The following is a 23,678-nucleotide window of genomic DNA, read 5'->3' on the forward strand; positions in this document are numbered from 1 at the left end:
CTAAAGTGGTAGCTTGGTTGAGCAGTAAGGCAGTATCAGAGGACAGTGTAAAGCATTTGTTGCACACACTCAGTCAGCAAATGGTCTCACACTCAATAACTGAACTCTAGGCCAATGGTTTATATATAAAAAAAAATATATGCTTGTTATGTTAGAACCAACAATAGGTATCAAAATATACTTTCTCAGAGTGAGATGCTTTATATAAATACTTTTGCAATATGCAATTGACTTTTGTAGAAAGTTACAAGTGGTTGCAATAGGCAACACAATTTTCAACACAATCATGCATTGAGTTCAATGGAAGTTTCAAGTTATTTGCAATAGATTACTTTTAGGATTACTTTTGGGATTCCAGGACTGGATCCTAGATTCAGTCCTGGGTCAGTAGTCGACTTAGTTACTGTTATGATTTTTAGACAATATTTTCCCATTTTAAAAGTTTCATAGAAAACAGTCAATGATTCCCTATGGAAGAAAATTCAAGTTGCAGGTATAGTATGTTCTCGTTACTTTTGTAATCCAGTACTGGGTGTCTAGACTCAGTACTGGGACCTTTATTCAAAACAGGTAAGTAATTACGTTTTCACAATTTATACGATTTTTAAAGAATATTTAAAGTTTGCAGACATCGACACTTAGAAGAAATTTTACAGAAAAACAGTCAATGGTTTCCTATGGAAGAAAATTGGGTTACTGGTAAGTACGGTTGTGAATATTTTTCAGAGTCAGTGCAGGGCACCAAGATCCAGCACTGGGGGCTCACCTAATAGCAGGTGAGTATTTTCGTTTGTTACTCGGCTGATTTTTGGTGAATATTTTAAGTTTTGAAAAGTCCACACTTAGAAGAAATTTCAGGAAAAACCGGTCAATGTTACCCTATGGAGAAAATGGAGTTATCGGCTTTAAGGTAAGTACTCGACTGGCAGAGTTGTGGGAGCTGGGCTCCTGGTCACTTGCTCAGGGCAAATGGGTAAGTAGATAGGTGTAGAAGTTACACTGCCAGGGCCACTCGGGCGGCTGGGTGCAGGGTGCTTTTGAGCATTCGGGCACTCACTTGATTTTAATGGGAAAGCTCCGGTTTAGAAAAAGACTGCAAGATCGGGGACGAAGATTCTTCAGGTGCCACCACCACTTCGAGAGGTAAGTTGGGTAGTTGGAGGATAAGTAGGAACCCCGGAGTTGGGCACAGGGGGCCGCCGGGTGCCTTTTGGTGTTGGGAAACCTTACCCTCTGTTGATTGCGGTTGAGGGGGCACCTGGTTCTGAGGCTGCAGGCGTTTCAGGAGCGTTGAGGGAAGTCCTTGGATGCCGGACTTGGGATCACAGTCGCCGTGGGGTCGTCCTCGTGGTCTTTGTTCACTCCGGCACAGGCCAGGCTTGGCGGGTGCAGAGTGTGAAGGGTTCGTGGTTCCGGGCTGATGCCAGGGATTAGAAGTAGATTTTGAGTAGAGCCTCTACTCATGGGAGTCCCAGGGGCTTAGAGCCAAAAGGTAGCCAGGTCCTCCGGGGTTTGTGAGGTTGCTGGCCACAAGAGATGCCGGGTTGTAGCAGGAGCAGGTTCGAGGGTCGACAGGTCGGTAGGGCTGGGGCCAAAGCAGTTGGTGTCTTCCTCTTAGCAGCTGCAGGGCAGGTCTTCTTTCTTCTTGCTCTTCTCTGTATTTCGGAATCTGGAATCCGGGGAAGGAAGGTTCAGGGTGCCCCTAAATACTAGATTTAGGGGCGTTACAGGTAGGTAAGGGGCAGGGACCAATGGGTCCCTGTCCTGGGGTGGGTACACCCCCTATTCTGCCACTCTCCTGTGGGTGGGGGGCAGTAGCCTAGTCCTGATTGGGTAGGGCCTCCCATCTTCAAGATGGCGAGCGCCCAGAGATGTGCTTCCCCTCGCCTCCCCTACCTGAGGGGTGGGGTTGGCAGGCTGGCACATCCCCTGTCCTTATTTAGGGTTTCCGGCCAAGCTTCCCACCAGAGTGGAGGGTTGCAGTGGCCTGGGGAATCTCACAGAGGCGGCATGCCTTTGAAGCTTCCCCATGCCCATCCTAGGGGGGAGATCTAGCACCTCGCCCAGGATGTGCATTGTTGCAGGCCTAGGAGAGCAGGGGCTCTCCTACCCAGGGGTCCAGCAACATGTCTGCTGTGTGGCAGCCTAGGCCGCCTCTCAGACCAGACGTGGTTTGTAGGTTAGGTTTCAGGGGGCATCTCTAAGATGCCCTCTGGGGTGCTTGGTACATTAAATCCCACACTGGCATCAGTGCGGGTTTAATGTGCTGAGAAGTTTGATGCCAAACTTCCCAGTCTTCAGTGTTGCCATTATGGTGCTGTGGAGTTTGTGTTTTGACGAGCTCTCAGCACCATGTACTCTTAAATGGCAGAACTGCACTTAGTGCCCAGGAATGGACCTGGGTACTGTATGGGCACAGGGCTCCTGCGCCCACACCACTAGCATAGGGCACCCAGCTAGAGGGGTGGCTGATGTATGCCAGGGCAGTGTAGGTGGTGGGCATGGCACACAGGGATGTGTGCCATGTCGACTCCGTTTTGTCTTGTACCCAGACACTCATCCTGCAAGGGCAGTGGGTGTGTGTTAGGGTACAGGGCCTCTAAGGGTGGCACAATGAGTGCTGCAGCCCTTCCCTGGTCACAAGGCCCTGGGTACCTAGAGTACCATTTACCAGGGGCTGACATGTGGCCAGGGTTTGCCAATTTGGGTTTTAGGTGTTTAGTGAAGGAACATAGGCCCTGGGCACCTGATTGGCAGGAGCCCAGGGCACACTCAATCAAAGTACATTCAGCAATTCAGCAAAAAGTGGGGGCATACCATGCAAGAAAGATGGCACCTTCTCACATGAAGCAGCTCAAAGTGAGTGCACATTAAATAAGTTAAAACCAGGTTCAAGTCCCACTGAGGCATAACAAAAGGAATAGGAGGAAAAAGATGAGTTATGCCTTCTAAGAAACGATTTACAACCGGGCACTTGAAAAGGGAAGGCTGATCTGGAAGCCGAAGGAAGGCAGAGATGGATGAAAGATATCCCTTGATAGTGTCCAGAGCAGAACCCTGCTGGGCTAAAGAAAGAAGAAACAGGAGAACCTCAGATAGAGGGGCAGAAAGGGGATCCACAGCCTTTGCTGGGTACCATGCCACAAACTTGTTCCACCGGCAGGCGTATACCATCTTAGTGGAGGGACGTCTGGCTGGCAAGATTACATCACAGACTTCAGGAGGCAGATCGAACTCCACGCAAGGAGGTGGAGGCTGGACAGGTTCGGATGGAAGACCGTCCCCTGCTGCTGCGACAGAAGATCCTCACCAATAGGCAGTCTGATCGGAGGCTCAATGGCCATGTTGAGCAGCTCAGGATACCAGACTTTTCGTGCCCAGTCCAGAGCCAAAAGAATGACTTCGGCCCCGTCACGCCTGATAAGCAGCACTCTGGGCAGAAGTGGTATAGGCAGAAAGGCGTACAACAGACTGCAAATCCACTTGTGACGAAAAGCATCGCATAGCAAGTGCTGCCTTGGAAATTCCAGTGCGCAGAATTGCTGCCATTATGCGTTCTCTTCGGTGGCAAATAGATCTAACCAAGGCTCTCCCCACTGTTGAAAGAGACCTTGCACCACCTCCGAGTGAAGACGCCATTTGTGATCCATCATGCACCTGCAGCTGAGTTTGTCTGCCCTGGCGTTTAGGGAACCTGCCAGGTGTTGAACGACCAGGGATATGCCCGATGTCCCAGCCATGCCCAGAGGCGGTGGGACTCTTGACATAGTGTCCACAACCCCATCCCGCCCTGTTTGTTGCAGTACCATATGGCGGTAGAGTTGTCTGTGAACACCTGCACTACACTTCCCCAGACAGAGGGAAGGAATGCCTTCAGAGCAAGACGAATCGCCCGGAGCTCCAGAAGGTTGAGGTGGAGCCTGAACTCTGCCGGAGACCAGAGGCATCTGATCTCTGCCTCTCCCATGTGGCCGCCCCATCCCAGAAGGGACGCATCCGTCACTACTGTGTGGTCTGGTTGGGGAAGGGAGAGAGATCCGCCGTTAACCCAATGCTGTTTCGTGAGCAACCATTGCAATTGACGTGCAGTGCCCTCCGAGATCTGGACGCAATAGGACAGGTTCCCCAGATGCTGCCCCCACTGGAACTTCAGGTCTCAATGCAGAGCCCGCATATGCCACCCGGCATGATCGACCAGCAGGATGCAAGAGGCTATGAGACCCAGGAGCCTCAGGGTCATTCTGACCGAAACCCGGGACAGATTCATAGCTTGAATATCCCGGACTCTATGTTCGGGAGAATAGACCCGAAACCGCGTTGTATCCAGAACCGATCCAATGAAGAGGAGCTTCTGAAAGGAAATCAGGTGTGACTTCGGCACATTGATGGAAACCCCTAGCGAATGCAGGAGGTCGGCCGTATTCTGGAGGTGGGAGACGACTGCCTGGGCCGAGCCCGCCTTCAACAGCCAGTCGTCGAGATAGGGGAAGACTGTAACCCCTGATCTGCGCAGAAGAGCTGCGACCACTGCCATCACTTTCATGAACACCCGAGGGGGGCTGGTAAGGCCAAAGGGGAACATGGTAAACTGAAAATGCTCATGGCCTACCGTGAACCGTAGGTAAAGCCAGTGGGCGGGCAGGACGGGGATGTGAAAATAAGCGTCCTGTAAGTCCAACGCTACCATCCAGTCTTCCGGGTCGAGGGCAGACAAGACATGAGCAAGCATCAACTTCTTCCGGAGGAAGCGGTTGACGTCCCTGATATCCGAGATAGGACGCAGGCCTTTGTCCTTCTTGGGGACCAGAAAGTAGTGGGAATAACAACCACAACCTACTTCTGGGACAGGAACGAGCTCGATGGCTCCTTTGGCCAAAAGAGCTGTAACTGTCTGCTGGAGGGCCAGATGATCCTCCAACATGCGGTGGTATAGGGGTGGCATGGCTGGAGGGGTAGTCTCGAAGGGGAGGGGATAGCCCCTTTGGACTATTTGCAAAACCCACCTGCCTGACGTGATGGTGTGCCAGTGGGGGAGGTGATGGCGAAACCTGCCGCCCAATGGCGTTTGATGGGCCTGAAAGGTCGGACTAGGAGGGCTCATCAGATGTCAACTGACTTCGGGAGCGAGATTAAGAGGAATATAGGGACCATCGTGCTTTCTTAGGTGTACTAGAGTGGTGGGAAAGAACGGAGTCCCGCATGGGTTTTTGATGCTTCTTCTTTGACACCTGAAACTTATAGACTGTGAACGGTCACTGGATGGACTCTTCCAATGTTTGGCGAAGGAATACGCTACTTACCAGTATGCATCTCTTCTTGGCATGTAGAGCTGCAGAATCACAGATTTAGGATAGTAGATCACCATCTGGTGTTGGGCTCGGATGCTTGCAGGTTGTTGTTGTCTTCGGAAGAAGTCTTTGGTCACGAAATAGGTGACTCCTCCCCTGGACGACAGTGCGCATGGGCATCAACTCCATCGTTATATTGTTTTTTGCCATGATGGGAAATGATGGAGTTTGTAGAAAAGGAGAGAGATGTCCATGTGTGTTGTCCAAGTAAGACCATGCTGGAACAGATACAGGTGCCGGGGAGGTGGGTGGGCGTGTGTGACTCTGCAGCTCTACATGCCAAGAACAGATGCATACTGGTAAGCAGCATATTCCGTTCGAGGCATATGAGCTGCAGATCACAATCTTAGGATAGACTATATAGCAGTATCTCCCCTAGCGGTGGTCACCTGCATCGGTTGCAGCAGTTTGAAACAACGTTTTAAGGACAGCCTGACCCACAGAAGCTTGTTGCTTTGCTTGTACATCAACACAATAGTGTTTGGTAAAGGTGTGTGTTGTAGACCATGTGGCTGCCTTACAAATATCTTCTAAGGGAATGTTTCCTAAGAATGCCATGGAAGCCCCTATTTTGCGTGTGGAATGCGCTCTAGGGGGAACGGTTAGTGTGTGTTTAGCCTTGTGGTAGCATATTTGGATACATTTAACTATCCACCTAGCTATCCCAGATTTGAAAAAGGGATTCCCTTTATGTGGTGGAGAGAAAGCGACAAACAATTGTTTTGCGGAATAATTTAGTTATGTCAATGTAGTATAGAAGGGCTCTTTTAACGTCTAGGGTATGAAGAGCTCTTTCAGCTACCGAGTCTGGATTTGGGAAGAATACTGGTAACTATTGATTTGTTAAGATGGAACGGAGATATGACTTTTGGAAGGAATTTCGGATTTGTTCTAAGAACCACTTTGTTACGGTGTAATTGTAAGAATGGTTCTTGTATGGTTAAAGCCTGGATCTCACTTACCCTTCTGAGGGATGTGATAACGATAAGGAAGGCTACTTTCCATGTGAGGAACTGTAGTTCGCATTTATGCAGAGGTTCAAATGGGGGTCCCATGAGCCTTGTAAGAACAATGTTTAGATTCCACACTGGAGAGGGTGGTAATCTGGGAGGAATAATTATTTTTAGTCCTTCCATGAAGGCTTTGGTCGCAGGTACTCTAAAGAGTGACAAATGTTGTCTATTTTGTAAGTAGGCTGATAACGCTGCTAGGTGAAGACGTATGGATGAGTATGCCAAGTTACATCTTTGCAAGTGCAGTAAGTAGCAAATGATGTCCTGGATGGATGCATCCATTGAGTTTATATGATTGTTAGTGCAGTAAATGGCAAATCTTTTCCATTTTGCAGAGTAGCCGTGTTAGACCTGTCAGCCCTTTGGGTGGTCCCTCCTCTCCATTATTTATTTTGTCCCACTTTTGCCTCAAGCCCTGTTAGTATTTTTCCTTTTTGGGAACCACCAGACTTTTTAGTATTGATGCAGATTCAGGGAGCCATTTTGTCTACCCCTGGAACTTCTGTCTGAGGGCCTGGAGCACAAAATGGTGGCCACCTGTGACATCATCAGAACCCACTGGAACCTACTAGAACCTTCTGCAACATTCTGGAGCCCTGTGACAGTTGGAGGCTGTTTAGAATGTTGGGAAGCTAAGACAGAGAGTTGGCAGTTGGAGCTGGCAGTTGGCACCTGACTGGTGAAGAGAGCAGCAGAAACCTGAAGGAGGAAGGAGTGAGGCAGCAGGGGTGGAAACTTGTGCCTGGAGTGGGGTCCATAAACCCACCCTTGATACTAGTCCCTACTGACTGAGCCCAGCCTGGAGCCCTGTGTGGGAAGAAGCAAGAAAAACCATCTTAAGGACCTGGACAGCAGGAACAGGCCTTAGAAGCAAAGAACAGCAAAGTCCTGACCCGATTATTGGTTTTCCTGGAGTCCGACGTCGAGAAGCCTAGAGACCCGGAGCCCGAGGTGGAGAAGCGGCGCTGACTGGAAAAGCAGACGTCGTACCCGGAGCCGCCAGAGGTCGAGAGAGGGCGCCGACGGAGGTCGTAGAGAGTACCAGAGGTCGAGGAGGAAGTCACCCGAGGTCGAGTGAGCGGCGTCGACGGGGGAGTGAAGTCCGCCCTCCGGAGTCGCAGGAGACCGAGGTGAAGCGTGCCGGAGGTCGGGAGTGAAGTCCGCCCTCCGGAGTCGCCGGAGACCGAGGTGAAGCGTGCCGGAGGTCGGGAGTGGAGATCGCACTCCGGAGTCGCCGGAACCTGAGGAGAGGAGCACCGGAGGTCAGGAGTGGAGGTCGCACTCCGGAGTCGCCGGAACCTGAGGAGAGGAGCACCGGAGGTCGGGAGTGGGGATCGCACTCCGGAGCCGCCGGAAGTCGACATCGAGTCAAGGCCGGCCGACGTCATCGAACCTGAGGTCGCCATCGGACCGGAGCCGCCTGAAGTCTACATCGAGCCAAGACTGCCCGACGTCATCGAACCGGAGGACGAGATCGAGCCGAGGCCGCCGACATCGAACCGGAACCGCCTACCGGCGTCGTCAAGAACTGACATTGCGCCGATGCCGCCGACATCGAACCGGAACCGCCTCACGGCGTCGACACGACTCCAGCGGCGTCGGAGCTTCAGAAAAAGGGCAGTAAGTGGAATAGAGGGCGCCTAAGGCCCTGTGGAACCCTGAGAGACTACCCTAGGGGCTAGAGAGGTGCTGGAACCAGCTTGATTGTGCCAGGGGTGAGCTGAGACTAATTCAGAGGGGTTGTGTAGAGTGAGGGAGCCAGGTCTCTAGAATTCCCCCCCCTTGATCTACCTCAGTTTAGGCCTCAGCCTTGTCCAAGCCAGGGAGTAGACACCCTCAAGCCATCCATCTAACCACAAGCTGTGACTGGGCCAAATCAGCCCATAGAAATCTAAATGTGATCTGATTCTATGAGTGTCACTGTCAGCTTTTAATTATTTATTGAGAGCACTGTATTTATTGTATTTAACCTATTTATTGCTTCACTGTATTTATTGTTCCACAGTATTTATTGTCGCACAATATTTATTGGCTTGCAGTATTTATTGCCTCATAATATTTAATTGCCTGTATGTAATGCACTTATATTTATGCCTTAATTATTTATGATCTCCCCTATTTATTGAATCATTAAGACAGTATTTATTTGACGTACCCTTCCACAGAAAAAGCCTTGTATATGGTGATTGTGTTATTATTTATTTAATCAGCAACTAAGAGAAAAAGAAGATAAACAGAGATATTTTCATAATTTTTACGGTGGAGTCGTTTTTGGAACGGATGCACGCATGGTTATTGTATGGGTATGACGTAGGCTTAGCACGGTGCCTGATTCCTGACCACTCGAGCCAAGCTACCACTGTGTATGTCTGGAGAGACCCCGTTACCACCACCCTTTCCGGTGTGGGAGTGGAGTATTTCTAACATAATTGGTGTTCAGTGGTGGGATAGAGCTGTGCCTAAGTATACTCGACAATAACTGTGGGTAGTCCATAGGCCTACACCGGGAGTTTTCTCAAAGCGGCCTTCCTAATTGTGAGTTTTTGTTTTTCCAAATTTAGTCTGGTGGTGGGAGGAGGTATTATATAAGGTACCCCCCTGCATAGTTACTGCAAATAACTGTCCTCTGACCTGAGTGGGCAAGATGGAGTTTGTACTGGAGAATTTAGAAACGTACACTGTGGCCCAACTCAGGGAGTTTTGTCAGCGGGAGGGGGTGTATTGTCCCCCAGGAGCAAAGAAGGGTGCACTCCAAACCAGCTTAAGGGCTTGGGGGGAGGCACGCCGAGAAAGCAAGGCTGAGGAGGAGGACAGGGATAGAGAGCCCGACAGTGAGGGAGCTGGTTTGTACCAACCTGAGGTGGGGAACCTGTTAGCGGGGCCCAGGACACTTTCCAGGAAGGGCAGCAGTGCCTCTAGCGGTGGCTTGTCTGAAGTGGAGTTAACAGACCAGAGGGAGAAAAGACAGCTCACATGGGACTTAGCAAGGCTGGAGAAAGAGAAGGAGGAACAGAGGATGGCTCATGAGATAAGGCTGAAAGAGATAGATCTTCAGATCCTGAGAATCGGGGCACACCCTGTACCTAACGGTGGCAGCGAAGAACGAGAGTACACCAGGGAACCCAAACCCTACCTGCCAAAGGACATAGTAGCTAGCTATGGGGTGGGTGACGATATCGCCAAGTGGCTAGCGGCCTATGAGGTCTCGTTAAGGGCCCATGGGGTTCCAGAGAAGTACTGGGGAGGGGGATTGTACAAGTACATGCCTCCAGCTGGTAGGGATGCATTATTGGCCCTCGAGGAGGATGAGCAGACCCACTACCCCACCATGAAACTGGCGCTCATAAGAAAGTTTGGACTAACACCCGAAAAGTACAGACAGAAGTTCAGGGGTAGTCACAAACTGGGCACACAGAATTGGGTGGACTTCCTGGACTATGCAAAGAAGGCACTAGAGGGTTGGATTCAGGGCAGTGAAGTGAGGAACTACGCGGGGTTGTTTGATCTAGTACTGAAGGAACACCTGCTCGAGAAATGTTTCCCTGAACTGCGTCAACACCTGGTGGATAGCAAGCTGACCAGTCCCCGGAAGCTTGCTGAGGAGGCGGACATTTGGGCTAGTACCCGGGTGTCCACAAAGGGGACTGGAGGGGATACTCAAAAGGCCGGACAGGGCGCCCCTCAGAAGAAAGAGGGAGGGGAAAAGAAAAAGGAGTTCTCCAAAGGCCCCCAAAATAATTTCCAAGGAAAGGGAACAGGATTCACCCCTAGGGCTAACCCACCCAGAAACCCTAATCCTGGCCAGAGTCAGCAGCCAAGGGTTGTCCATTGCTACGAGTGCGGTGGCGTTGGACACTATAAGGGAGATCCGAAGTGCCTGAAACGACCACCCCCTCCCATTGGAGGAAAGACCCCCGGAGTAGCTAGTGCAGTGCTCGGGGAGGAGATGCCCTTAACTAAGGGAAGGGAGTGGGCGGGTGTCACTTTAGTGTCCCTGGGAGAACGGGAGATGGTTCCTAAGATCCAGGTGCCCGCAAATACCGTAAAGTATGGGCAGTGGGTCACCATCAACGGCCAAAGAGGGGAGGCTCTGAGAGACACAGGAGCCAGTATGACTATGGTACGTAGTCAACTGGTGTCTCCAGAGCAGGTAATTCCCGATGTACTCCACCCAGCCGCGATGGCTGACGGCAGAACAGGCCACTATCCAGTGGGCGAGGTTCCCTTTGAATGGGGGGGGGGGGGGTTGCAGGTTCACTTCGAGTTGCCGTAAGCCCTGCCGTGCCAGTCGATTGTCTACTGGGGAATGACATGGAGCACAATGCTTGGAAGGAGGTGGAATACCGGACTCATACTGAGATGCTGGGTACACCTGACTGGGCCTGTGTGAGCACAGGGTCCGCGACTACCCGGAGAGGGAGTTTGTTTCGGCTGGAGCCTGGAACAAAGGCCCAGCCAGCTGCAGGTCAAGGGAAGAACCGAGGACAGGAGGAGCCTGCCTCGGCGTCCACACCCCGTAGGACGGATAGGCCACCGGAGGTGGTGGACCAGGAGTCTGCGGTGGGGGACGTTACCAAACTGGAGGACCTACCCATCCCGGCCGAGTGGCACGTGGAGGGAGGCCCGTCCAGGGAAGAATTCTGCCAGGGCCAGAGGGAGTGCCCTACCCTTGAGGGGCTAAGGCGTCAGGCCCAAGCCCAGGCAGCAGGGAACGTTGAAGGGAACTACAGTGTTTACTGGGAGGATGGCCTCCTCTACAGTGAACCCAAGGCACCCCTACACGGATCGTCACGAGCCTTGGTAGTCCCTCAACGTTATCGAGCCTTCCTTCTGGAGTTGGCTCACGAGATCCCATTGGCAGGACACCTGGGGCAAGACAAGACCTTCGCCCGTCTTGTCCCACACTTTTATTGGCCTCAAATGAAAGTGTCGTCCGATACCTACTGCCGGACATGTGTGTCTTGCCAAGCCAGTGGGAAAACAGGGGTGAAGCTGAAAGCTCCCCTGGAACCACTTCCTGTCGTTAGCACCCCCTTTGAAAGGGTGGGCATCGACATTGTGGGTCCGTTAGATCCACCTACTACAGCTGGTCACAGGTTTATCCTGGTTCTGGTGGATCATGCCACACGGTACCCAGAGGCAATACCTCTGAGGACCATAACAGCACCTGTTGTGGCTAGGGCCCTGATGGGAATCTTTACCCGAGTGGGTTTTCCCAAGGAAGTTGTGTCCGACAGGGGGACCAACTTCATGTCAGCGTACATGCGGGCGATGTGGAAGGAGTGTGGAGTGACCTACCGGTTCACAACTCCTTACCACCCCCAGACCAATGGTCTGGTGGAGAGGTTTAACAAAACCTTGAAAGGCATGATCAGAAGTCTGCCTGAAAGCCTGCGGAGGAAATGGGACGTCCTCCTACCCTGCCTACTCTTTTCTTACAGGGAAGTGCCACAGAAGGGAATGGGCTTCAGCCCCTTCGAGCTTTTGTATGGGCACCCTGTGCGTGGACCTCTCAGCCTGGTGAGAGACGGATGGGAAAGAACTCCCAGAAAGATTCCCCAGGACGTGGTGAGCTACATGTTGGCCTTCCGAAGCCAAATGGCTAAGTTGTGGAAGCAAGCTTCTGACAACTTGGAGGCCAGCCAAGCAGTAATGAAGGCGTGGTATGACCACAACGCTCACCCGGTGGAATTGGAGCCTGGCCAGAAGGTGTGGGTGATCGAACCAGGAGAGCTTAGCGCCCTCCAGGATCGCTGGTCAGGACCCTTTGAGGTGTTGGAGAAGAAGGGTAAGGCTACCTACTTGGTGGATCTTAAAACCCCTCGTCAGCCCCTACGGGTGCTGCACGCCAACCGCCTCAAACCCCACCACGAGAGGCCCGAAGTCATCTTGATGATGGTGACTGACGGAGCAGAGGACGTGGAAAGCGAGCCTCTCCCCGATTTGTTTGAGTCTCAAGAGAAGGATGGGTCGGTGGAGGGAGTGATTCTCTCCCCATCTCTAACTCCTGAACAGCAGGAGGACTGCCGCCAGGTCCTGGGACAGTACTCTTCGTTGTTCTCCCTTGTTCCGGGTAGGACTCACCTGTGCGTCCATGACGTGGACACAGGAGACAGCCCACCTGTGAAGTCCAAGATCTACCGGATGTCAGACAAGGTGAAGGCCAGCATTCACAGTGAAGTCACTAAGATGCTGGAGCTAGGAGTGATCGAACCTTCTAGCAGCTCCTGGTCCAGTCCGGTGGTACTAGTACCAAAAGCTGCACCACCGGGTGCCCAACCGGAACTGAGGTTCTGTGTGGACTACCGGGGACTGAATTCAGTAACCAAAACGGATGCTCATCCGATCCCTAGGGCGGATGAATTGATTGACCGGCTGGGAGCTGCCCAATATCTAAGTACCTTTGACCTTACTTCTGGGTACTGGCAGATCTCTTTGACTGATGGAGCAAGGGAAAGGTCAGCCTTCTCCACGCCCAATGGCCACTACCAGTTCTGTGTGGTGCCCTTTGGGCTCAAGAACGCACCTGCCACGTTTCAGCGCCTGGTAAACCAGATCCTCACCGGAATGGAGGGTTTCTCTGCTGCTTATCTGGATGACATAGCCGTCTTCAGTAACAGCTGGGAGGATCACTTGCGTCACCTGCAAGCTGTTCTCCAGGCCCTGAGACAATCTGGATTGACGATCAAGGCCAGCAAGTGCCAGATCGGGCAGGGGTCGGTAGTGTACCTTGGACACTTGGTGGGTAGGGGAGCGGTGCAACCCCTCCAGGCGAAGATCGAGGCCATCATGGCCTGGGAACCCCCCAAGACACAGACTGAGGTCCGAGCTTTTCTGGGCCTCACGGGATATTACCGCCGCTTCGTGAAGGGGTACGGTACCATTGTAGCCCCCCTCATGGAGCTCACGTCCAAGAAACAACCTCGACGGGTAGTCTGGACGGAGGCTTGTCAGCAGGCCTTTGTGAGACTGAAGAAAGCCATGTGCGAGGCCCCGGTCTTAAGGGCCCCAGACTTTTCCAAGGAGTTCATTGTCCAGACGGATGCATCAGAACATGGCATTGGGGCAGTGTTATCGCAACTCAATGAAGAGGGTCTGGATCAACCCGTGGTCTTCCTATCCCGGAGACTACTTCCCAGGGAACAGAAGTGGAGTGCAATAGAGCGTGAAGCCTTTGCAGTGGTATGGGCTCTGAAGAAGTTGCGGCCATACCTGTTTGGCTCGCACTTCCTGGTTCAGACCGACCACAGACCCCTTCGTTGGCTGATGCAGATGAAGGGGGAGAATCCCAAGTTGTTGAGGTGGTCTATTTCCCTACAGGGAATGGACTTTCAGGTGGAACATCGGCCTGGAGTGGACCACGCCAATGCAGACGGTCTCTCAAGGTATTTCCGCCTTAGTGATGAGAACTCCCAAGGGGTTGGGTAGCTCTCCCCACTTTCAGCTGGGGGGGGGACGCGTGTTAGACCTGTCAGCCCTTTGGGTGGTCCCTCCTCTCCATTATTTATTTTGTCCCACTTTTGCCTCAAGCCCTGTTAGTATTTTTCCTTTTTGGGAACCACCAGACTTTAGTATTGATGCAGATTCAGGGAGCCATTTTGTCTACCCCTGGAACTTCTGTCTGAGGGCCTGGAGCACAAAATGGTGGCCACCTGTGACATCATCAGAACCCACTGGAACCTACTAGAACCTTCTGCAACATTCTGGAGCCCTGTGACAGTTGGAGGCGGTTTAGAATGTTGGGAAGCTAAGACAGAGTTGGCAGTTGGAGCTGGCAGTTGGCACCTGACTGGTGAAGAGAGAGCAGCAGAAACCTGAAGGAGGAAGGAGTGAGGCAGCAGGGGTGGAAACTTGTGCCTGGAGTGGGGTCCATAAACCCACCCTTGATACTAGTCCCTACTGACTGAGCCCAGCCTGGAGCCCTGTGTGGGAAGAAGCAAGAAAAACCATCTTAAGGACCTGGACAGCAGGAACAGGCCTTAGAAGCAAAGAACAGCAAAGTCCTGACCTGATTATTGGTTTTCCTGGAGTCCGACGTCGAGAAGCCTAGAGACCCGGAGCCCGAGGTGGAGAAGCGGCGCTGACTGGAAAAGCAGACGTCGTACCCGGAGCCGCCAGAGGTCGAGAGAGGGCGCCGACGGAGGTCGTAGAGAGTACCAGAGGTCGAGGAGGAAGTCACCCGAGGTCGAGTGAGCGGCGTCGACGGGGGAGTGAAGTCCGCCCTCCGGAGTCGCAGGAGACCGAGGTGAAGCGTGCCGGAGGTCGGGAGTGAAGTCCGCCCTCCGGAGTCGCCGGAGACCGAGGTGAAGCGTGCCGGAGGTCGGGAGTGGCGATCGCACTCCGGAGTCGCCGGAACCTGAGGAGAGGAGCACCGGAGGTCGGGAGTGGAGGTCGCACTCCGGAGTCGCCGGAACCTGAGGAGAGGAGCACCGGAGGTCGGGAGTGGGGATCGCACTCCGGAGCCGCCGGAAGTCGACATCGAGTCAAGGCCGGCCGACGTCATCGAACCTGAGGTCGCCATCGGACCGGAGCCGCCTGAAGTCGACATCGAGCCAAGACTGCCCGACGTCATCGAACCGGAGGACGAGATCGAGCCGAGGCCGCCGACATCGATCCGGAACCGCCTACCGGCGTCGTCAAGAACTGACATTGCGCCGATGCCGCCGACATCGAACCGGAACCGCCTCACGGCGTCGACACGACTCCAGCGGCGTCGGAGCTTCAGAAAAAGGGCAGTAAGTGGAATAGAGGGCGCCTAAGGCCCTGTGGAATCCTGAGAGACTACCCTAGGGGCTAGAGAGGTGCTGGAACCAGCTTGATTGTGCCAGGGGTGAGCTGAGACTAATTCAGAGGGGTTGTGTAGAGTGAGGGAGCCAGGTCTCTAGAATTCCCCCCCTTGATCTACCTCAGTTTAGGCCTCAGCCTTGTCCAAGCCAGGGAGTAGACACCCTCAAGCCATCCATCTAACCACAAGCTGTGACTGGGCCAAATCAGCCCATAGAAATCTAAATGTGATCTGATTCTATGAGTGTCACTGTCAGCTTTTAATTATTTATTGAGAGCACTGTATTTATTGTATTTAACCTATTTATTGCTTCACTGTATTTATTGTTCCACAGTATTTATTGTCGCACAATATTTATTGGCTTGCAGTATTTATTGCCTCATAATATTTAATTGCCTGTATGTAATGCACTTATATTTATGCCTTAATTATTTATGATCTCCCCTATTTATTGAATCATTAAGACAGTATTTATTTGACGTACCCTTCCACAGAAAAAGCCTTGTATATGGTGATTGTTTTATTTATTTAATCAGCAACTAAGAGAAAAAGAAGATAAACAGATATTTTCATAATTTTTACGGTGTAGTCGTTTTTGGAACGGATGCACGCATGGTTATTGTATGGGTATGACGTAGGCTTAGCACGGTGCCTGATTCCTGACCACTCGAGCCAAGCTACCACTGTGTATGTCTGGAGAGACCCCGTTACCACCACCCTTTCCGGTGTGGGAGTGGAGTATTTCTAACAAGCAGGCTCTAGTGGATCTACCACTAGAGCCTGCTACTCTGCAAAATGGAAAAGATTTGCCATTTACTGCACTAACAATCATATAAACTCAATGGATGCATCCATCCAGGACATCATTTGCTACTTACTGCACTTGCAAAGATGTAACTTGGCATACTCATCCATACGTCTTCTGGCCTCTCTTATAATATTCATGCAGTCTGGTGGTAGGTTGAGATAACCGAACTCTAGGACTTCAGGAGCCATATTGCCAGGTTCAGTTGACCTGGATCTGGGTGTCTGATTTCTCCATGGTTCTGGGTTAATAAGGACGGGGAGAGATGCAGTTTTTGGTGTGGCACTAGCGAGAGTTCCAGCAGCGTTGGGAACCACGGTTGGCGTGCCCATGTGGGAGCTACTAAGCTCAGTTTGAGAGACTGTTGCCTGAGCTTGTGTACCACTAATGGAATGAGTGGGAGAGGCGGAAAAGCGTACGCAAATCTGCCTGACCAGTTCATCCATATTGCATTGCCCTTTGACTCCGGGTGGGGAAACCTGGCGGCGAAGGTTGGGCATTTTGCGTTTGTGTGTGGCGAATAGATCTATGTCTGGTTGGGTCTTTGTTGGAAGAAGGGTATTAGGACTTGGGGATGTAGTTCCCATTCGTGGATCTGTTGATTTTGTCGACTTAACAGATCGGAATCTGATTGTGAACCCCTGGAAGGTGTTCTGCAAGTAGGTATATTTTCTGGGGAATGGCCGATCTCCAAATGTTCTGTGCGAGCTGGGACAGCTGGAGAGAATGTGTGCCCCCTTGTTTCTGTATGTAATACATGGCTCTCATGTTGTCTGTCCAGATGAGGACAGTTTTGTTTTGGAGAATTATTTTGAATGATTTCAGTGCTAGGAACACTGCTAGCAGATCCAGGTAATTGATATGGAGCCTTTTTTGTTGAGTGGTCCATTTGCCCTGAGTGGTGTGGCCGAGGAGATAGCCTCCCCGTCCTGTGAGCGATGCGTCTGTTGTCAGCACTATCTGTGGAAGAGGTTCTAGGAACGGCCACCCTTTGGAGAGGTTTGTTATGTTCCACCATTTGAGAGAGCGATTTGTGCGGCTGTCCACCAACACAAGATCCGCAAGTTGCCCGGGAGCCTGGTTCCACTGACGTGCTAGACATTCTCGCAAGGGGCGCAGTTGAAGTCTGGCATAAGGCACAATGAAGATGCATGACGCCATCATGCCTATGAGTTGCATGAACACTCTTGCTGGAAGAGTGTTGGATTTGGAATTTTGGTTTAAGAGCTTGTATATTGGCTATCCTGGCTGGATTGGGATATGCTAGGGCTGTGGAGGTGTTTATGGTGGCCCCTAGATACTGATGTATGTGAGCAGGTTGGAGGTGAGATTTGGGATAGTTTATTGTGAATCCCAAGTTGTGTAAGATTTGGATGGTTTGGTGAGTGTGTAGTACACACTTGTTGAATTACTTGGCTTTTATTAGCCAGTCGTCTAGATACAGGAAGACATGAATTTGTTGCAGTCTGAGAAATGCTGCTACTACTGCTAGACATTTTGTGAATACTCTGGGTGTGTTACCCCAAATGGAAGGACTGTAAACTGGTAGTGTTGTCCGTCCACCACAAACCTTAAATACTTCCTGTGGGCAGGATGTATGGGAATATGGAAGTAGGAGTCCTTGAGATCTAGGGTGGTAAGGAAATCGCCTTGTTGCAGTAGTGGGAGCACTTGTTGAAGAGTGATCATATGGAAATGATCTGAGTTGATGTACAGATTTAGTGGTCTGAGGTCTAGTATCGGTTTTAGAGTCCCGTCCTTTTTGGGGGATTAGGAAGTAGAGCGAGTATACTCCTGTACCCTGATGTTGTAAGGGAACTGGTTCTATTGCGTGTTTTTGAAGCAATGAGAGAACCTCTTGTTTGAGATGTGTAAGATGGTCCGGTGACATGGAACGTTGTTTGGGTGGTATGGGGAGGTGGTGAGGGGGTAGTTGTGAGTTCCAGGCAGTAACCATACTGGATATTTTGTTTGACCCACTAGTCTGTTGTAATGGAGTTCCAGACAGGCAGGAACTGTGTTAGTCTTCCCCGACCGGAGTGGAATGGTCTGGGGGGAGTGGAGGAAAGTCACTGTTTTGTGGCAGGGGAGGTGCGAGTGTTATTACCTCGACCCTTGTTGTTGTTTCCTCTACTGGGGAATGTGTGTGTGGCGGTTCTGAATGTAGAGGAGGTGTCCGCTCCAATATTTTGGGAGGATCCTCTGTAGAAGGAGCCACGTGGTTGAGGAGACTGTAATGCTCCCATGGACTTAGCCGTCTGTGTCCTTTTTCATTTTTTGAAGGGCAGCGTCTACTGCTGGCCCAAAAAGCGGTTCCTGATTGAATGGCTGACTAAGTATAGTATTTTGTACTTCTGGCTTAAAGCCCGAAATGCGTAGCCATGCATGTCGAAGGAGCACACTTGTGTTAATTGCTCTAGAGGCGGTGTCTGCGGCGTCAAGTCCACATTTAATTGCTGCATTTGAAATGAGCTTTCCCTCTTGAATGAAGTCATTTGCCTGGGCTTTATATTGGTCTGGCAGGTGTTGTAAAAGAGTCTCTAATTGGTCGTAATGGGCCCTGTCATAGCGTGCTAGTAGGGCTTGGGTGTTGGCAATACGCCAGTGATTAGCGGCTTGTGCTGCTACTCTTTTGCCAGAGGCTTCCAATAGTTTGGATTCTTTGTCTGGGGGTGGTGTATCTCCTGTGGTTTGGGAGTTGGCACTTTTTCGAGCATTGGAAACGACCAAAGAATCCAAGGGGAGTTGCCCTTTGATGTAATTAGGATCTTCTGGGGCATGCCTATATTTCTTTTCGATCCGTGGGTTGAGAACCCTGGCACGAACGGGGTCTTTAAAGACTTCGGGGGCGTGTTTTATGACTCCTTTAATCATGGGCAGAATTTGTACAGACTTCTGAGACTGTTTGAAAGTGTCTAATAGGAAGTCTTCCTCTGGTGCGTCGGAGTGCATTGTGATGCTGTGGTATATTGCTGCTCTATTTAATAATTAGCCATTCCCCAGGTGATCGTCAGGAGGTGATGGTTTTGAGGGATATGGCTGAGGGTCAGTCATGTCTGGTAAAAGGAATGCCCAATCATCCAGTGGTGAGGTGTCTGGATCCGTGAACTGATCATTAGGATCACCCCCACCCCCAGGTCATCATCATCATCCTGTGGTGGTGGTGTATGTGATGGAGAAGGTATAGGTAAGGGTGGTGTAGGCAGAGGTGAGTTAGAAGGCAGTATAGGAGAGGAAGGAGGGATAGGGGATGTTGAAGAGTTTACAGGAACTGGGGCAGGTGGGGTCCAGTTTGTTTTTTATATGGCGCCGGGGTGACCTGTCCAGTCTTGGGGTTGATATACATCTTTTTCTGCCTTGGGTCGATTGGATCTGGATGAAAAAGTTCTTGTTCTTCATGAACAGTCTTTGTTACTGATTTTTTCGGTTCCGATCGAGGTTTTGGTTGATCGGTAGCTTGTTTGGCTTTAGGAGGCGTATGAGAGTCCTTAGCCGGTGGTTTCGGTACCGATGATGGTTTTGGTGCCGATGTGGTTTTCGGAGCCGAAGGTGTATCTGTGGGCTTGGGAACCTTCGGTGCCAGTGTGTCTATCGACCTTGGTGTTTTCGGGGCCGAGGGCTTCGAAGCCGATTTCGGTGCAGAATGGTCTTTTGTCTTCGGTGCCGGTTGAACAATGACATGCGGTTTGCTCGGTCCCAAGCTACCGGAAGGCTTGCTTCTTCGGAGCCGAGCCCGGATGCGGGGCTTCTGAAGGATGTTTTCGGTCTCGACTGGGGCCAGCAGGCGAAGTCTTAACCAATGCCTTTGTTTTTGGTGGGGTTGGGGCAGGGGCAGTAGTACTCACACGTTGCCCAGGAGTGATGGGGTCGTCTGAGTCGTCTGCTTCGGAAATTATTTGTAGATCTTCGGAATCTTCTTCCGGGACATCGGGGCCTTCATCAAAGATGTCGTCTGGTTCCGGAGCTGGTCTCTGTGCCATGATGTGGCGTCGAGCCCTTCGATCCCGAATGGTCTTTTTGGATCGAAAAAGATGCACAGGCTAGGCAGCTGAACTCGTCGTGTTCCGGTGATAGGCACAGGCTGCAGACTTTGTGGTGGTCACTGTGTGGAAATTTTGCTCCACACTAGGGGCATTTTTTGAATGAGGGCCTTTCCATGAGCCGTAGAGCTCACAGCGTGGATAGGCCCAGAGGCCCGCGCCGATGTCCGGAATCGAGCCGATGTAATCGATGTCGAGAATGAATGTGCTTCGATGTTTTGTGTGAAGTTTTTTCGCTTCGAAAGGCTTGGTATTGATATTTCCAACCAGAGCGGAAAAGTTGCATCCCAACGGCGGAAAAAAAAAAACAATCTAACGATGGAGTTGATACCCATGCGCACTGTCGTCCAGGGGAGGAGTCATCTATCTAGTGACCAAAGACTTCTTCCGAAGACAACAACAACCTGCAAGCATCCAAGCCCAACACCAGATGGCGATCTACTATCCTAAGTGTATGATCTGCAGCTCATATAGCTTTGTGACGCGGATTCGTATGACCATCCGGTTCATTGAAATGCAGTCACTGCAGGACTTAAGAGTTGTGACTCAACCCCAAGCATCACAGACAAACCTTATGAGGATCCAAGCATCACAGACAAACCTGATGAGGACCCAGGCATCACAGACAAACCCGATGAGGTTGTACCACAGACCGTTCTTATAGAGTTTGAATCCTGTCTTGGGAGGTGACATTTTCTTTGCGCACTAAAACATTCTTGAAACAGAAGAGCGGTACCTTGGGATGCACGTCTTGTGGCATGGAAAGAAAGGAACTGTTGGCACCATATGCGAGTGGCACCTGCAATTACCCCAAATGTTATTTGATGTCCAATTTCTTTTTAAAGTTATGACAGCATTGGTTTCCCTAAATAGACATGTGACAACTGGTTTTATTATTTCTATAGTCACTAAGAAATGCCTGAGATTTGAAATTCTTGCTTCTTGTGTTGTTCCTCACTTCTGTTTATTTTTGTGTGCATTACATGACTGAATAAATATTTTGTATATATCCATTTGGATCTTCTGACATAGAACTGATTTTCCTTCTATGGTTTAGGCTTAAGAATATTGCGCAGCAAGGAACCCCTTGTTCCTTTATAAATACTTATACCCATGGTCCTTTGTATACCTTTGGGCTCCCATGTCTATTAAAACACACCTACTGGCATGTGACACACCAAAATGCAGTTAGAGGTGCAGAAGGCTTCAAGGTTCCAAAGATTATGGGAGTCAAGTACTGCCCACAAGGAGGAACGAGTCAAGGAAAATAGCATCAAGGCCAGCTTACAGGATATTTGCCCATCACTACATTGTTGTTTAATGCCAATCTCCTGTAGGGTCCTAAAGGAAACCGTTTGCTGTATTGCCTACAACTTCTACCTTTTATTCAATATCTAGTGTCTCTCTTAATACAGCTCCAAGACTATCAAAGTTACATTCGCCTTCAACACTGCTATAGCTGTGGAAAAGGAAAATGCTACTTACCCAGTATGCATCTGTTCTTGGCATATAGAGCTGTAGAGTCATATGCTTATGCATAGATCGCCATCTAGTGTTGGGTCCAGATGTTTGCACTTTGTTTTTGTTCGTAGAAGTCTTTCCAGTCACAAGGTAGGTGACTCCTCCTTTCGGTGATAGTGCGAGAGATCTCAGATGGATGCATTCTGAATTGTCAAAATGTGGTGCCTTCTTAGGGGTCGAATGCAGACATTACCTGGTATGCTTGTGGGCTGGATACCACTCTGGTTTCTTCACCTTTGAGGCGGTTGGCTGGATAATCATCTTGGACGTCGCCCTGGAGTATATTTCGGTTCAACATCCTGGAATGGAGTGCCAATCTTGAAGCTACAGTCTCGCTGACAGAGTTCCCAGACGTCAATCGATACCTTAGAACCAGAGTGCTTCGAAGCTTACTACGTAGTGTCTAGATTGGAACAAAGTTGTGTCTTTGTACCCATACCAGAGGTGGTGCATTGGTACAGCTGCAGTCCCCCAGAGGAGACAGTGGCACCTAGTCCTTTCAGGGGTGGTGAAAGATGAAAAACCCTGCACCTTTTTGAAAAAATGCACACTGTAGAAACTACGATCTATATTTTCCCATCCCAAAGCTCAGAGTCAACCCGTACCTGCCCCACCACTATGTATTTAGGTGCACTTCAGCCCCCTGAATGGCTTGAGAATCCAAAAGGCAGACCGCATGCATGATGTGTTCATCCTCCTTGAACATTTTCCCCACACGGAATAACCATCTGCTGAAAACAGCAAGCATGCGGATGAAACAGGAGACAACTACAAACAAAATAGTAAAAAACATCTCATTTAAGAAAAATGTTTGAAAAAGCAGAAAAACTTTCCAAGAGCTTGAATCAGAACAAAAGCCGAAGTAGAAAATTAAGTCCAAAAACACTGTTAAAAAGCTCCTCCTATGATGTTTTTAAAGTGGAAGTCATACTTTTATCAAAAGCATTCCTCAGAAGTGGAGTTTATGAAAATCAGAACAAGTACCAAAATAGAGAAAAAAAAAATCATGATCATCCCAAGCCTTACATGCAACTCACTCAGATAAAATTCACAGACCATTGCTCCACTGATGCAAAAAAAATATTTATTCCAAGTTATTTTTGATGCAGTAGTTTTTTCCGTCATACAGACTCGTGTGATAACCACTTTTTTCAAATCTGTAAATAATGTTATCAAAATAATCTTAATCTTTTTTGAAATCTTCACAAAAAAATTTTTTGCTTTTATATTTTACAATCCACCCTGAATATCAAGGCTCAAAGAACGACGCAAAAACAAAATCCTATAATTGAATATTTTACAACTATACTCCTCCCGCCCTTCAACAAAAAAAGTAACTGAAACACCTGTAAGTGACGAAGCTCCCCCAGCGGAAAAAACAAATGAAACAAACAGTTATTAGCATTAATTTAACACAATTATAACTTCAAGTCACTTTGTCACGGACAATGATTGCTTTAGCACATTATGAGCCCCTACTCCATAGGCAGATGCTGTTCAGTAGAAGCTGGCTTTTTAAAATTGTCCAACACACATCCCAGTCCTTCAAGACCAGCTTCTCATTTTAATGTCCAACATATTTCTACGAAGCACATGAAGACCAAAAGAATAAAAAATAAAATAAAAAAATAGCTAAGACAAGCCCATTTTCCTCCTCTTTGGATTTCTTTTCCCTTGTGCATGAAGTAATGAACATGAAAAACAAAATAAAAGTGGAGACGGAGGAATAAAGGTGTGGGTGGTTTTCTCTGAATAGTCCTGGAGACGCATATTATACAAACTGTGTTGGTTGCCTTTGTGGGTACTGAGGGGGGAGAAACAGGCCCTTCTCATTAGACATCGTCATCTGAAGTGTCACTGCTACTAGGGTCAGTCTGAGAGTCCTCACTGAGTTGGGATGTGAAAGTGCTTCTCCATAAGGAGAAGAGGTGAGAGCCGCATTGCTTGACAAATCCGTTCTTCCGAAGGGTGCTGCTTCGTAACTGTAACAGACAAAAGACCAATTACTCCCACAATCCCAAGTACAAGCACATTTCATCTAAATACTGATAAGTCTTCGAACAGCACTCTTATCCTTGTTAAGAACACCCTCCCATATGAACGTATGCATTTTTCCCATAAACAATTGACAAAATCTTGCTACATCAGCTCCACCATTCTTACAAT

At 49.9% G+C, this 23,678-nt stretch overlaps 1 protein-coding gene across 3 annotated transcripts in view; it reads right to left on the reverse strand.

The window, feature by feature from the left end:
• Nucleotides 1-22,576: 22,576 nt before the first annotated feature.
• The window catches only part of GPBP1L1 (GC-rich promoter binding protein 1 like 1), a 462,270-nt gene continuing 461,168 nt past the window's right edge, over nt 22,577-23,678 (reverse strand). For all 3 annotated transcript variants that reach the window (XM_085602876.1, XM_085602874.1, XM_085602875.1), the window contains one exon: nt 22,577-23,494. In XM_085602876.1, coding sequence (XP_085459002.1) covers nt 23,345-23,494 — 150 coding nt within the window. In that variant the 3' untranslated portion in view covers nt 22,577-23,344. The remainder of the gene's footprint in view (nt 23,495-23,678) is intronic.

This window comes from Triturus cristatus, chromosome 4_2 (genome assembly GCF_964204655.1).
Source record: "Triturus cristatus chromosome 4_2, aTriCri1.1, whole genome shotgun sequence".
Lineage (NCBI taxonomy): Eukaryota > Metazoa > Chordata > Amphibia > Caudata > Salamandridae > Triturus > Triturus cristatus.